Source organism: Ips typographus, linkage group LG2 (genome assembly GCF_016097725.1).
Source record: "Ips typographus isolate SLU linkage group LG2, UJ_Ityp_2.0, whole genome shotgun sequence".
In the NCBI taxonomy this organism is placed as follows: domain Eukaryota; kingdom Metazoa; phylum Arthropoda; class Insecta; order Coleoptera; family Curculionidae; genus Ips; species Ips typographus.
The window spans coordinates 7,382,801-7,397,577 of record NC_138423.1 but is presented as its reverse complement, the minus strand read 5'-3'; the positions used below and the strand labels follow the sequence as shown (position 1 = coordinate 7,397,577).

Below are 14,777 nucleotides of genomic sequence, written 5' to 3'. Positions count from 1 at the left end.
TGCCAAATTCATTCAAGAAAGTCAAATTTTCAAGAAGTTTTAATCAGCTGTTTTTGACATTTTATTGGAGTGCTTAATTAATAACACCTGACAAGAAAAATTGTCTCCCAGTTCTAAATTACACATTAGTGTTTTCTGTATTCTGTCAATCTTTGATTATTTTAAGATTCTCTGAATACGGTGGTAAACTTACCATCTTATGTTGGGACGACTAGGGTAATGTGATTTTCAAATTAGTTGAAAATAGTGTGAAATTCCACTTTCCCAACAAACCTTTTTAGTGCTGTAAGCCAGAAATCCCAACCAGCAAAAAGGAAAGTTATACCTCAAATTAACAAACTCTTTTAGTTATTCGCACATAATTAATTTATTGTGGTAATAAAGCAGATATCAAAAAAATTAAGAAACAATAATTATATTTATATTCATTTCGCTGAATGCCATATGATCTAGATTCGTCCTTATACGGACTTGGGTGAAACAGGAACAAGTGACATATTAGTTACTATATGGATATATCTGAAAGGCTATCTGTCTAATTTGCCGCATTACAGCAAAAATACCGATAAAAACTGACATTCTAAATAAATTACTGGAACGGGGACCATTGGTAAGATTAATCGAGCACACACATGATTGATGAAAGATCCGAGAAATTACTATCAAACATAGTATCGATCACTGATTTACGAATGGGTGCGGTAAGGAATTGCGATCGTAAACGCCGCTAATATATTAAAGCCGATCATAATGTAATTTCTAATATTTTCAAATTGGAAGAATTATTAACGTGTACAGCCACTATTGGTAGTCGAAATCGTACAAAAATCGTTTATATAACGAAAAAGTCAATTTTGCGAAAGCACGTAAGCGTAGCAAGTTAAAATTATGGGGAGTTGCTCCAGCAACGCACCATTAAGCCATAAGTTATCAGCTGATTTATGCACCCACATGGACGTTGGAAAGTGTTGATAAAAAGTGCTTTATTGCACCTTGCACGAGACCCTCCCGAACACGAGGTGTTAAATATCGCGTGTTACTGGAACCACCCACTTACCAGATAACTGTAAATTTCAATTCGGTTTAAATTGATTTACTCTCTATGGCATTTAACATCGAAGAATCATATTACACGGTTATTTGTAAGTCAACCATTATCAAATTGTTTAATAGGCACCGGTGTTTAAGATTTTTCTTTATAAATTAATACATCATTATCAGTTTTAGTTTACCATGTGAAGTGAAAGGAAAAAGTGTTTTCCAAGAAAAGACCAACTTAAGGGTCTGTAGTTTCATCTGCTAGTAAACTTCCTGATGATGAAAGAGGAGGAGGAACCCTTCGCTTTTATGCATCTGGATGTATATTAGTAGTAGTGGTAGTAGTAATGCTGAGGAATCCCCCTTTTTGGCGTTTCTCCTCAAACCCTCTCCACCTTACCACCCCTGACCTACGCGATTCAGACGTCCCGTCTCCCTGACGAAGGCAAGGATCTGTCCCCACTCCAAGGAAGACAGTTTCCTGCAGGAGAGTGTGGAGGCCCCAAGAAAGCGTCTCCTGATAGACAACCAGCGATGGCAGACTCCTAATAGACGGTATGATGTTGCCTCCGCCTTTCCACATTGTGAACAAACAGGGCTATCAACAATTTCTAGTAGATGCAAATGTCTGTTTAGGCCACAGTGGCCTGTCAGAACCGAACCAGGGTTTTTAAGAACCAGCGACTCCTTGGCATCAACCATTTGGATGTTGCCTTAGAGTCGCTGGGAATTCCAATCAATTCCCTAGCTTGTCTGCACCCTTCCGCCTTTCTCCACGTCTCTGTGGTACCTTCGAAAGGTTCGGCAGTTATTGGACTTTCAGAAGATCGTTTCATGCGAACCCTTAATGTGCCACACTAGGATTACCTGCTTACCTGCTCCTGCTCTGCCACTTTGTTGAAGGTATCCCAGTTGCCCATCCTGGCACTACAAAGTGCCTTTAGAACAGCCTGACTGTCGGTGTAGATCCCGATCACTCCTTCTAGTCCTTTTGTAACTTCCTTGCTTGTGGCAACCTCGAGGATTGCAAACAGTTTTGCCGTCCACCTCCCCAGCGAAAAATATGCCTTGTCGGTACACTTCCGCCCTGAACCATCACGTTTTGAGCCGTCGGTGTACCAGCTTTGCACCCCTTCTCGAGCACTCACTGACCTACCATCCCAACTTTCTCTGATTGGGATTTCCACCTTAAACTTCCTTTCGAAGCTACCTACCAGGATTGGAATATCCCGATGCATGGCGGTCACTATACTTCTATGTCCTTGACGTAGGTGGTTGTCACGCCTTGTGGAGCCGCATTCCATCCTCTGCAGCGGCCTTCCTGCGTATCCACAGAGGTAACTCAGGAAGGCCCAGAAAGACATGTGAATCCATATTACTTTCCTATCGGAGATTTTGTAAAAATCAGTTAGGTACTGGGAAAGCAAGTAAAAGTAAAATTACAAAACCAGTCAGTGCTGGTATCCAATTTCGAGAAATATGAGTTTAAACCTATAGGTGGGCTAGGTGGACTAGGGATAAGTAGAGTACTTCTCTGAAGTCGATATCAAAATAGGTTAACATTTCGTATCCATCATTTATGATCTGTCAAGTCGCATTGCAAATTGAATAGAAAATGGTCCAACTAAACGAAAGAGAACGAGTAACATTACTCATGATGGTAATGGTAATGGTAGGTGTGGATGGTGACAGATGTACTGCGACCTGATTAGATCTATTGTACCCCATCTTCTTCTGCCATCTCAAGGTTTCCTTGTTCATTGCAGCCCCTCAAGATTTAGTTTCTTCAGGAATTTCAGGATCTTGAGTGGGTCTGTTCGAGGTATTTCTTCCACAGCAATCTGGGGTAATCCCAGTGTGTTTAATCGTCTACGGCGTACAGCATAACACTCCAGCAAGATGTGGTGGGGTGTTTCTACTGTCCTCTTCTTGGCTTAGCTTCCTTAGGTGTTCTCTGAGTCGACAATGATCCGTTAGAAACCCCGTTAATGCCTTGAGACTAATTTTGCTGAGGTTAATCAGTGTCTTCGATCTTGCTCGGTTAAAATTGCCGACGAGATCTTTGGCTTGCCTCAATCCTGGAAGTCTTTGCCAGTGCTCAGTTCTTCTTCAGCTTTATTAAGTACTTCCTGGACATATGCTTTTCCAAGGCCGCAGAATGGTTCTGGCCCGATCAGTGGCGCTGATGCTGATTACTCATGATGGTCGGATATGGTGACAGAAGACGTTTATGTTGCCAATCACGAGATATGTTTAACAATACATTCCCCGATCGAGAACGGATATCCCTATCTACCGTATACCACCTTGTTCAGAAATTTGAAACCTCAGAGAGTATTGAAAATTTGCCGAAAATTGGGAAACCGAGAACCGTCACCGCAGAAGAAAAATCTTTGGATATTACATTGCCTGTCCAGGATAGCCCACAAACTTCCATTAGTCGATTTAAAAAACCATAAAATACATCCGTACAAATTAAAACTGCTACAAGAACTCTCTGAGTATGATGATCCTGACAGACGAATGCGGTTTTGTCAACAAGTTATGGACATCAAGCACAACAGACTTCCAAATTTTACACATAACATTGTATTTTCAGATGAAGCTTCATTTTGTCTAAATGGATTTGGGAATCGGCACAATTTGCAGATACTACTTAGGAGAAAATACTCACTGGATGAGAGAACATCATTCTCTCTGGATCTTTTTTCCTTCCGGGAAATTTAACTGGAACTCTTAGGTATCCCAATACGTTTGAAACCATTTGGTTTCAACAGGACGGTGCTCCTCCTTATTTTGCACGCAGTGAAAGATTTCTTATTAGCCAGCACGTTTCCTGATCGATGGATTGGAAGAAGAGATGTTATTGAATAGGCCCCCTAGGTTTGTCTTAATGTCCTATTAAGTTGAATCAATTTATTTTCTTTAGGTCTTCGAACTTAAATCCTTTTCTGTGGGGACATTTAAAAACAATGGTGTATACAAGCAAGCCGCAAAATTTAGAACAGCTGAAGCACAGAAGATTGTTTTTGGAGAGCTTCTGACATCTGAATCTGAATCTGACAATGACAAGACATCTTTTTGATACCATTTCAGAGATACTCGACTTTTTTACGTTTTTTTTTTTGAAACTTTTACTAAAAAAATATAAAATTCGTAGATATTTTCATTTTTAGGATATTTGTAAAAAGCTCAAAATATTTCTCTCATACTAAGTTGCAACCCGACTTTTGACGATATAAAAGTTTCAAAACAACACAGCTATATCCCGTGGATGTCCAGTAAAACCTGAAATGTCCATGTATGACATATTCGCTGGATATCTACAGGGTGGTCCAAATTGATTGTAGGATACTTGAAGGGTAGAAAGTACATAAAAAATAAACGCCAAAGTGTCATATAAATTATGGTTGAAAAACTATCAAATGCACTGGGTTAAAATTCAAGACATTTCCAGGACTTTTTTCTTTACCCTGTATATATCGGTGAAGAAATCACTGTAAATCAAATAAATTCAACTAAGGCATTTCGGATAAAAATTATGCTGTATCGATCTTTCCCGTGAGCAGTTTATTTCTGTTGCAACTATTTCAAAAAATTTTGAGAAATCAAAAAACATTAGACAACTGGAGCCATAACAGCAATTTTGACGTCCATAAGAAATAAAGAAGAAGTTTACAGATTTCATTAAAATATTTTTTGTTCAATGTATTATTATTTAAATTTGTTGTAAAACTTTTTATACTTAAAATTTTACGTAAAAGTTCAATAATTTTACGTAATTTTTTTTTATGTATTTCTTACATGATTTGAGAATCGTCTTTCTTACCTTATCAGCCTTTACTTTCTTCTTGTTTTGCCAAAAACACACCGTCCTGAAAAATACAAAAAAAAAACACCGTTTCGATTGTGACGACATCTTTTAATAAATATTTTTACAACTTTATAAGGACAAAACTCTAAATTTGAATGACATACACTATAATAATTATAATACAAGCCAACATTGGGACCTTCTAATATTATGTACAACATTAATTAGGCAACTGCCCAAGATTTCTCAATAAATAATATTAAAGCACAAATTAGATAGGAATTACGTTTATTCTATAATTTAAATATTGATATGACAAAAAAATCATAATTTAAACCGGTTTATTGCCACTTGAATTTAAAATACCTAAACTGTTATTTTCTACTACTAATACAATTGCTTTAAAACTTTGCCACTTGATTAGAGTTAACAATATACAAAGTATATACAGATAAATACACTATAATAGTATTTTTAGGTACAGCTATAATATTAGATGTGTAAACGTTGCTTTTTGTAATATTAAAATTTGATATTCCAATGTAAAGTTTGACTTCTCTGTGTTAATACAATATTGTTTCAGACTATTTCAAGTAAATTGTAATTAAAAAGCGTACAAAAACCACTTTTGAGGGAAAAAGGTAAGTTTGCACTTTACTAGAGATGGAAAATTCAGTCAAAAATTTATTTTTGGAGAAAATTCCACGAGAATTTACGGAATTTTAGAAAAATTTAAGAGAAGAAAATGCTAATAAATACACATCAAAAGCAACAATTCAAGCAATTGAATTTGGGAATTATGAAAAAACACACGTCACAGTCACGTGACAGCTGTCATAACTGTCAAAACCCACTCACCAGTGAGCTTTAAGAACAAAATGCCAAATAGATGTGTTTCTTTGAGGAATTGCATTGTAAGTTGTGTTTACAGTTCCATGAAGCCAAATTTGACAGTTGGGACTTTAAGGAATTTTTTAATACGTTTCTTACGTCACGTGACAGCTGTCATAACTGTCAAAACCCACTCACCAGTGAGCTTGAAGAACAAAATGCCAAATAGATGTGTTTCTTTGAGGAACACTTTAAGCTATGTTTAAAACGCCATAGAGCCAAATTTGACAGTTGTGAAGTTCAGGAATATTTGAATACGTTACTTACGTCACGTGTCAGCTGTCATAACTGTCAAACCCCCCCCACCAGTGAGCTGAAAGTATTAAATTCCAAATAGATGTGTTTCTTTGAGGAAATGCACTGTAAGTTGTGTTTAGAGCTCCATAGAGCCAAGCTGACAGTTGGAACGTTAAGGAAACAAAAACAAGCCGTTATTTTTTAGGTTAAGATAACCTCTACCTTGAAGGTTAAGTAAACATTTTTTCCAAAATTCTATCTTTCAAAATGGCTGAATTTTTGAGACAAAATGGCGGCACTAGCCAAATAGTCAGTAGACTGTGCAGCGTAACCTTCAAAATGGTGTGAAAAATTCAATTTTAAGGTTAGATCCTTGATTTTGTGGGTCAAGATAGCCTTGACCTTGAAGGTTAAATGCAATTTTTTTTTCCAAAATTCTATGTTTTAAAATGGTCGAGTTTTAGAAGCAAAATGGCGGCACTAGTCAAACAGCTGACTGTACAACACAACCTTCAAAATGTAGTAAGAGAAAAATCTCTTACTACACGTTGACGAAAGGTCACTGAAGACTGACCCAAAAAAGGTCATTGGTGTGATAGTTTCGTCAAAGTCAAGCTTTTTGACAATTTTTGCTTTTTACACAATTTTTGAGATATTTCCCGGAAACTGAAAATTGTTTTTCACTTTTTTGGGACATCCTGTAGTCAGTCGCTAATCTGAGACACCCTGTATCACCCTGACATCCATTTTGCCCCAACTGTCACGGTTTTGGGGATAACCTGGAAATTATGTCAATTTTGAGAGTTTTCAGTGCGTGGCTCCCTTTAAAAATGACATTTTTACAAATGACACTTGACGTCATTTTTCTATCATTAACCTGAAGGAATTTAGGCAGTGAAAGTTTATTTTAAAAATTCAAAATTTTTTTCTAAATAATCTCAAAGGTATCCCCCTTAAATTTGTTGACAATTTTGGTTTTTAGTTTTTCAAAAACAAACGGTGCCTGGTACGAAAAAAAAACGTTGAAGATAAAAGTTGCATTCCTTCAAGGTACGTTTGTGGTAAAAATTTGAGACCTCTAACTTGAGGCGTTCCTGAGATATTTAGCAAAAACTACAAAAAAGCAAGTTTAACTTTGACGCCCTCTAGCGGCCGAACCGGGAAACTAAGCCGCGTTCGCTCAACGTCACGTGAGAGTACCATTCATTAGCTTTCCTTTGTTATATAGATGATATATACAGGATGGTTCAAATAAGCGAGATATTCACGATTTTCTGGATAAGTGCACGAAATTTTTGCTCAAATTACGAATTTCTGCTCGATTTACGAAGGACGGAAAATCAAGACTGCTAGAGCAAAGTTGAGGATTGATACAGAGAGATAGAATTTGACGTAAATTCCAAAAATTGAATAAAAAATTAATCATCCCATTTGAAAAATTTAAGTTTTGTTTCTAGCTCAAATTTGGGACACCCTGTATACTAAGAAAAAACAAACTTTCCGAAAATAAACCAATCACCAGCGTGATGTATACGGTTGTTTTCAAATAACTTTTTTTAAGCTAAAAACAGCTGATTATCGACATAGGATGTTACATGAAAAATATTCAGACATTCAAGTAGAATCCATAAATGCAACAAAAAATTAAGGTTCTTATTTTAAAATGTCAACTGGAAGATAGCTTACAGTTTTCCGTAAATTCTTCGTGAAAAAAATTACCTTGGGCCATCTCCACCCTTTACTACCAGCTTTTTCATTACAAAAAACAATCATAATGGTGCACCTTTATGGACGACAAGACAAAGGTTTTTAAACGATATTAACGTTGATTTTTAATTCTTGATTTCTTGGAGACGACAAGCCCGTCAACCAAAGATACAAAAAAATGCGAATACACAACTTCATTTAAACACAATCGCTTGGTGTGTGGCGAACTCGGACAACGTTTAATTTCTCTCTCAGTTTCTCATGTCAGTCCACTTAAAAAGCTTCTTTTTTCTTTCTTATAAACAGTTATTTCACTTGAAAAATACCATTTATCACATTAGTACGCTCCTACGAAACTTTGTTTTGAGACTGCATTTTTTCCAACTCTTCTTCCTCTTTAGTCAATGGTATTGTGCTGTGATTGTACAATCCTTGGGCCATCAATTGTAGAGCTAACGGGTTTTTCTGTCCCGAAGCTTTCTTGATTTTAGCCCGTTTATTCTGGAACCAAATTTTGATTTGGGCTTCGTTCAAACCCAACTCGGCGCTGAGTTGTTGACGTCTGCGTTCTGTCAAATAGCGATTTTCGGCAAACTCGTTTTTCAGTCGAGCTAGTTGAGCACCGGAAAATGCGGTTCTGGGACGTTTTTCTTCGGGAACTGCTTTTGCTCCTGGCTTCTTTATTCGACGTGTTCGAGGACCTGAAACCAAACAAAGCATATGTTAGAACGGATAGATACTTTCTATCTAATCATTATCTGTGTTGATTGTACAAGAAATAGTATTTTGAAGTAGGTTAATTCAACATTAATCCAATTTCATTCAAACGCATTGGGAAAAGCACGCAAAATACTACAAAATGATCTTCACGTTCATTGAAAATTTTGAGATACAGGGCGTTAAAATCTTATTTTTTTTGTAACTGTCATTTTTGACACCTCTTTTCTACGTGACTGTACTAAATTTCGTAGTGTTTTTTTAGGTTATTGGACAGGAAATTTAATGAGGATTCCAAAAATTTTATTAAAACAGTCATTTTATTACTCCAAGTGAGTTTTACAAACAATTTTGTCCCTGACTGTCTATTCTAACGGTGTTTCTGGCAGTTCAAACTTTGACACCGCTTTTTCCCTGACTGTACCAAATTTTATAGTGTTTTTCTAAGGTTTCCAAGGATAGGAAAATTAATGAAGATTCCAAAAATGTCCTTAAACACTCATTTTCTTCCTCCAAGTGGGTTTTGCAAGGGATTTTGTTATTGACTGTTTTTGCAACTGTGTTTCTGCCAATTCAAACTTTGACACCGCTATTATCCCTGACTGTACCAAATTTTATAGTGTTTTTTTAGGTTAATGAATAGGAAATTTAATGAGCATTCCAAAAATGTTTCTAAAACAGTTATTTTCTTACTCCAAGTGGGTTTTACAGGCAATTTGGTCCTTACTGTTCTTCAAATTTTGTTCCTGACAGTTCAAATTTTGACACCGCTTTTCTCCCTGACTGTGCTAAACTTCCTAGTATTTTTTTAGGTTATTGGATAGGAAATTTAATGAAGATTCCAAAAATGTGTTTAAAACAGTAACTTTCTTCCCCCAAGTGGGTTTTACAGAGTATTTTGTCATTGTCTGTTCTTGCAACCTGTGTTTCTGCCAATTCAAACTTTGACACTGCTTTTCTCCCTGACTGTACTAAATTTTGTAGTGTTATTTTTAGGTTATTGGACAGGAAATTTAATGAGGATTCCAAAAATGTTATTAAAACAGTCATTTTTTTTTACTCCAAGTGAGTTTTACAGGCAATTTTGTCCCTGACTGTCTTTTCTAACGGTGTTTCTAGCAGTTCAAATTTTGACACCGCTTTTCTCCCTGACTGTACCAAATTTTATAGTGTTTTTTCAGGTTAATGAATAGGAAATTCAATGAGCATTCCAAAAATGTACTTAAAACCGTCATTTTCTTCCTCCAAGTGGGTTTTACAGGAGATTTTGTCCTTGACTGTTTTTGCAAACTGTGTTTCTGCCAATTCAAACTTTGACACTGCTTTTCTTCCTGACTGTACCAGATTTTGTAGTGTTATTTTTAGGTTATTGGACAAGAAATTTAATGAGGATTCCAAAAATGTTATTAAAATACTCACTTTCTTACTTCAAGTGGGTTTTACAGGCGATTTAGCCCTGAATGTCCTCTCAAATTGTGTTCCTGGCAATTCAAATTTTGACACCGCTTTTCTCCCTGACTGTACCAGATTTTGTAGTATTATTTTTAGGTTATTGGATAGGAAATTTAATGAAGATTCCAAAAATGTCCTTAAAACAGTCATTTTCCTCCTCCAAGTGGGTTTTACAGAGGATTTTGTAGTAATTCACTGTTCTTGCAAACTGTGTTTCTGCCAATTCAAGCTTTGACACTGCTTTTCTTCCTGACTGTACCAGATTTTGTAGTATTATTTTTAGGTTATTGGACAGGAAGTTTAATGAGGATTCCAAAAATGTTTTTAAAATACTTATTTTCTTACTTCAAGTGGGTTTTACAGGCGCTTTGGCCCTGAATGTCCTCTCAAATTGTGTTCCGGACAGTTCAAATTTTGACACCGCTTTTCTCCCTGACTGTACTAAACTTCCTAGTATTTTTTTAGGTTATTGGATAGGAAATTTAATGAAGATTCTAAAAATGTGCTTAAAACAGTAATTTTCTTCCACCAATTGGGTTTTACAGAGTATTTTGTCATTGACTGTCTTTTCTAACGGTGTTTTTGGCAGTTCAAACTTTGACACCGCTTTTTCCCTGACTGTACCAAATTTTATAGTGTTTTTCTAAGGTTATTGGATAGGAAATTTAATGAATATTCCAAAAATAAAGTGGGTCACGTGATTGCCTAGCAAAGTTATCCTCTAAAACCACACGATATCTGTCACTTAAAGCAGTCAAAATATGCCGAGAATCTGCAAGAATTGAAGTTTAACACAGTTTTCTTATAATTTTCGAAACAAAACGAGTTTTTAATTTGTGACAGTTATTTTGACAATTATCACGTGACCGTCTAGTGAAATAGTTGTCTAAAGTCACGTGACAACTGTCGCTAACATCAAAACTGTCAAACTGTGCTCAAAAGTTGCCAAAACCCTGGTTTAGAAGAGTATTCTTGCGTTATTTTATAAAAGGTCTTTCTGAGATTTATGACAGTTATTTGGATAGTAGTCACGTGACTGTCTAGCTAAATTATCCTCTAAAACCACGTGATATCTGTCACTAATGTTAGAAGAATCATTATAAAAACATATAATGTGTATAATAATGTAAACTTGTTTTCCTTATGTACACTTTTTATTTTTTTCCGTTTTTGGCCATTAAATATTTTGACTTGGCAATCCATCCCATTCCATCTTTGTCCGGCATATTGTAAAGTTACAGGCTTAAAACAAAGAGAGTTGAGAAAAGTTTTTATTTTTGCACTCATATGGATCAAAGAGATCATAAAATTGGTTCAAATTATTGATTTGCACTTTTTGCTGATGAAGCACTCATCGTGCGATATTTCTATCATATCTCCTCTGGTCTCGTTATTTTGGTCTAGACTCCGGATTTTCAGCTCAAATTTTACAAAATCCTTACAATTTGGGGCCACTAAACCTTTTAGCTTTAGTGACACAATTTTATATAAGATTTTTGAGTCATAATCAAAGGAAACGAGCTCTTTAAAGCCGAAATTGGCCGAACAACTCAACTCTCAAGACTGCAAACTTACCGAGTTGTAATTATACTAAGATGTGACTAGTGACAGTTATATTGGAACTGCTCCACCCGCGAACTCCCGACAGCTTTGCAATTAGAGCTTTCGGCTGTCAGGTGGGAAAAGAGCTTCGCAAGCGATAATTATCGTTTTCCGGAGAAAATTTCTCATTTCCTCCTTGTCCGTGAACTTAACGAATTACGAACTCCTGCTAGACTAACCAGAAAACGTCTTTGCCAAAGCGTTTCCGCGGCGTCTTAAATTGTTTCGGCATCCCGGAGGAAGTACGCACTTCTCTGACATTTTAATGAAAAATTGACAGTTCTACTCAATAATTTTTTAGCTCTGAAGAACTAATAATGGTCCATAATAAGATACAACTGCGTAATATCTCGGAAACCTGTTTTCATTTTTTTTTAGCAAATTTTCTCAAGCTAGCAAGCACATTTTTCTATCAGACTATGATTTTTTTTCACCTGTATCGTCACAGTCTGAACCCACCCTTAACATAAGCTTGTCTTCAAGTATAACGTTGCAAGGTGCAAATAGAGGTAACTTGATTAAATTTGCTACTACTAAATTTTTTAACATTTCATGATAAATTTTAAAAATTAAAAAAAAAGTTTACTAAAATACAAAATTTTTTCCAAAAAATCAAGGTTTTAAAAATTTTCAGTTTTAATTTTTTTACAGACAAACGGTACATTTTTCGAAAAAAACAAAATTGCGGCTTATCGAGATAATATTATGGTAAAAATTTCAAGTCTCAAAGTTGAATCGTTTTCGAGATATTTACTAAAATTTACAAAAAATCTAAGTGAAGTTTGACGCCCTCTTGCGGCCAAACGGTAATACATAGCAATGCGCTTTCAACGCCAGTAGATAGCCCCATTCATTGGTTATTTACAGTGCTACTGTGTCTGTAGTAGATGTTTCAACGAGCCGAGTTATTAGGGATCAAATAGGAAAGTGCACAGAAATTTGGTAGAAAATCGAGTTTCAAGCCTAAGACGAAAAATATGAAGAAAGTTACATTTTTGTTAGGCAAATCTAGTGGCATATTAGTAAATAGTGTCTTAGCGTCACGTGACAACTGTCATATATAACATATAAAAATTGTCAAGGTTGCTCTATAAAGCTTCTGAAATTAAATAATAATAGGTTTGGTTGAAATTGTAGTGTTATAGGGAAAATGGGTTATACCACTTTATGGTAGTTAAAATGATAATTGTCACGTGACTGTTTATGCAAATAGTGTTTCAGTGTCACGTGGCAACACTATTTTATAAGTCAAAGTCTGTTCTGACGAGCTCAAAAGTCAAAACACAGTCGGTTTTTTGGCACTTGTAAATGACGTGTTTTACAGCTTCAGGGTAGTTATTTTGAGAGTTGTCACGTGGCCGTATTAGTAAATGGTGTCCTAGCGTCACGTGACAACTGTCATACATATCAAAATTGTCAAGGTTTGTTCTATAAAGATTTTGCAATTAAATTATAATATGATTAATTGTAGAGTTTTAGGCAAAATAGGTTTTACAGCTTTATGGTAACCAATATGATATTTGTCACGTGACTGTTTGGGTAAATAGTGTCCTAGTGTCACGTGGGAACTAATTTATACGTCAAAACAGTCACAGTTTGCTTTGACGAGCTCAAAAAGTCAAAGCACATTTGTTTCCTTTGCTCTTGTAGAGACATGACGTGTTTACAGCTTCATGGTAATTATTTTGAAAGTTGTCACGTGACCTCCTTAATAAATGGTGTCTTAGCGTCACGTGACAACTGTCATACATATCAAAATTGTCAAGATTTGCTCTATAAAGAATCTGCAGTTAAATTATAGTAGGTTTTTTAATTGTAGTGTTTTAGGCAAAATGGGTTTTACAGCTTTATGGTAACCAAGATGATATTTGTCACGTGACTGTTTGGGTAATAGTGTCCTAGTGTCACGTAGCAACTACTTTATACGTCAAAACAGTCAAAGTTTGCTTTGACGAGCTCGAAAAGTCAAAGCAGAGTCGTTTCCTTTGCTCTTGTAGAGACATGACGTGTTTATAGCTTCATGGTAATTATTTTGAAAGTTGTCACGTGACCGTCTTAATAAATGGTGTCTTAGCGTCACGTGACAACTGTCATACATATCAAAATTGTCAAGATTTGCTCTATAAAGAATCTGCAGTTAAATTATAGTAGGTTTAATTGTAGTGTTTTAGGCAAAATGGGTTTTACAGCTTTATGGTAACCAAGATGATATTTGTCACGTGACTGTTTGGGTAAATAGTGTTCTAGTGTCACGTGGCAACTTCCTTATACGTCAAAACAGTCAAAGTTTGCTTTGACGAGCTCAAAAAGTCAAAGCACAGTCGTTTTCTTTGCTCTTGTAGAGACATGACGTGTTTACAGCTTCATGGTAATTATTTTGAAAGTTGTCACGTGACCGTCTTAATAAATGGTATCTTAGCTTCACGTGACAACTGTCATACATATCAAAATTGTCAAGGTTTGCTCTATAAAGAATCTGCAGTTAAATGATTGTAGGTTTAATTGTAGTGTTTTAGGCAAAATGGGTTTTACAGCTTTATGATAACCAAGATAATATTTGTCACGTGACTGTTTGGGTAAATAGTGTCCTAGTGTCACGTGGCGTCTTCTTTATACGTCGAAACAGTCAAAGTTTGCTTTGACGAGCTTAAAATGCCAAAGCACATTCAGATTACATGCACTTGTAGAGACATGACGTATGTTACAACTTCATGGTTATTATTTTGAAAGTTGTCACGTGACCGTCTTAGTAAATGGTGTTTTAGCGCCACGTGACAACTGTCATACATATCAAAGTTGTCAAGATTTGTTCTATAAAGAATCTGCAGTTAAATTATAATAGGTTTAGTTGTAGTGTTTTAGGAAACGTGGGTTTTACAGCTTTATGGCAATCAAGATGATATTTGTCACGTGACTGTTTGGGTAAATAGTATTCTAGTGTCACGTGGCAACTGCTTTGACGAACTCAAAAAGTCAAAGCACAGTTGTTTCCTTTGCTCTTGTAGACATGACGTGTTTATAGCTTCATGGTAATTATTTTGAAAATTGTCACGTGACCGTATTAGTAAATGGTGTCCTAGCGCCACGTGACAACTGTCATATATATCAAAATTGTCAAGGTTTGCTCTATAAAGATTCTGCAATTAAATTATAATAGGTTTAATTGTAGTGTTTCAGGCAAAATAGGTTTTACAGCTTTATGGTAACCAAGATGATATTTGTCACGTGACTGTTTGGGTAAATAGTGTCCTAGTGTCACGCGGAAACTGCTTTATACGTCAAAACAGTCAAAGTTTGCTTTGACGAGCTCAAAAAGTCA

At 35.8% G+C, this 14,777-nt stretch overlaps 1 protein-coding gene across 1 annotated transcript; it reads right to left on the bottom strand.

Annotated features, from left to right (window-relative positions):
* Positions 1–4,939: 4,939 nt before the first annotated feature.
* LOC145740575 (homeobox protein E60-like) lies at positions 4,940–8,407 on the bottom strand. The gene has a single exon (XM_081996125.1). It carries the CDS (start codon positions 8,405–8,407, stop codon positions 8,036–8,038), a length of 372 nt encoding a protein of 123 aa, XP_081852251.1. The 3' UTR covers positions 4,940–8,035.
* Positions 8,408–14,777: the final 6,370 nt, after the last annotated feature.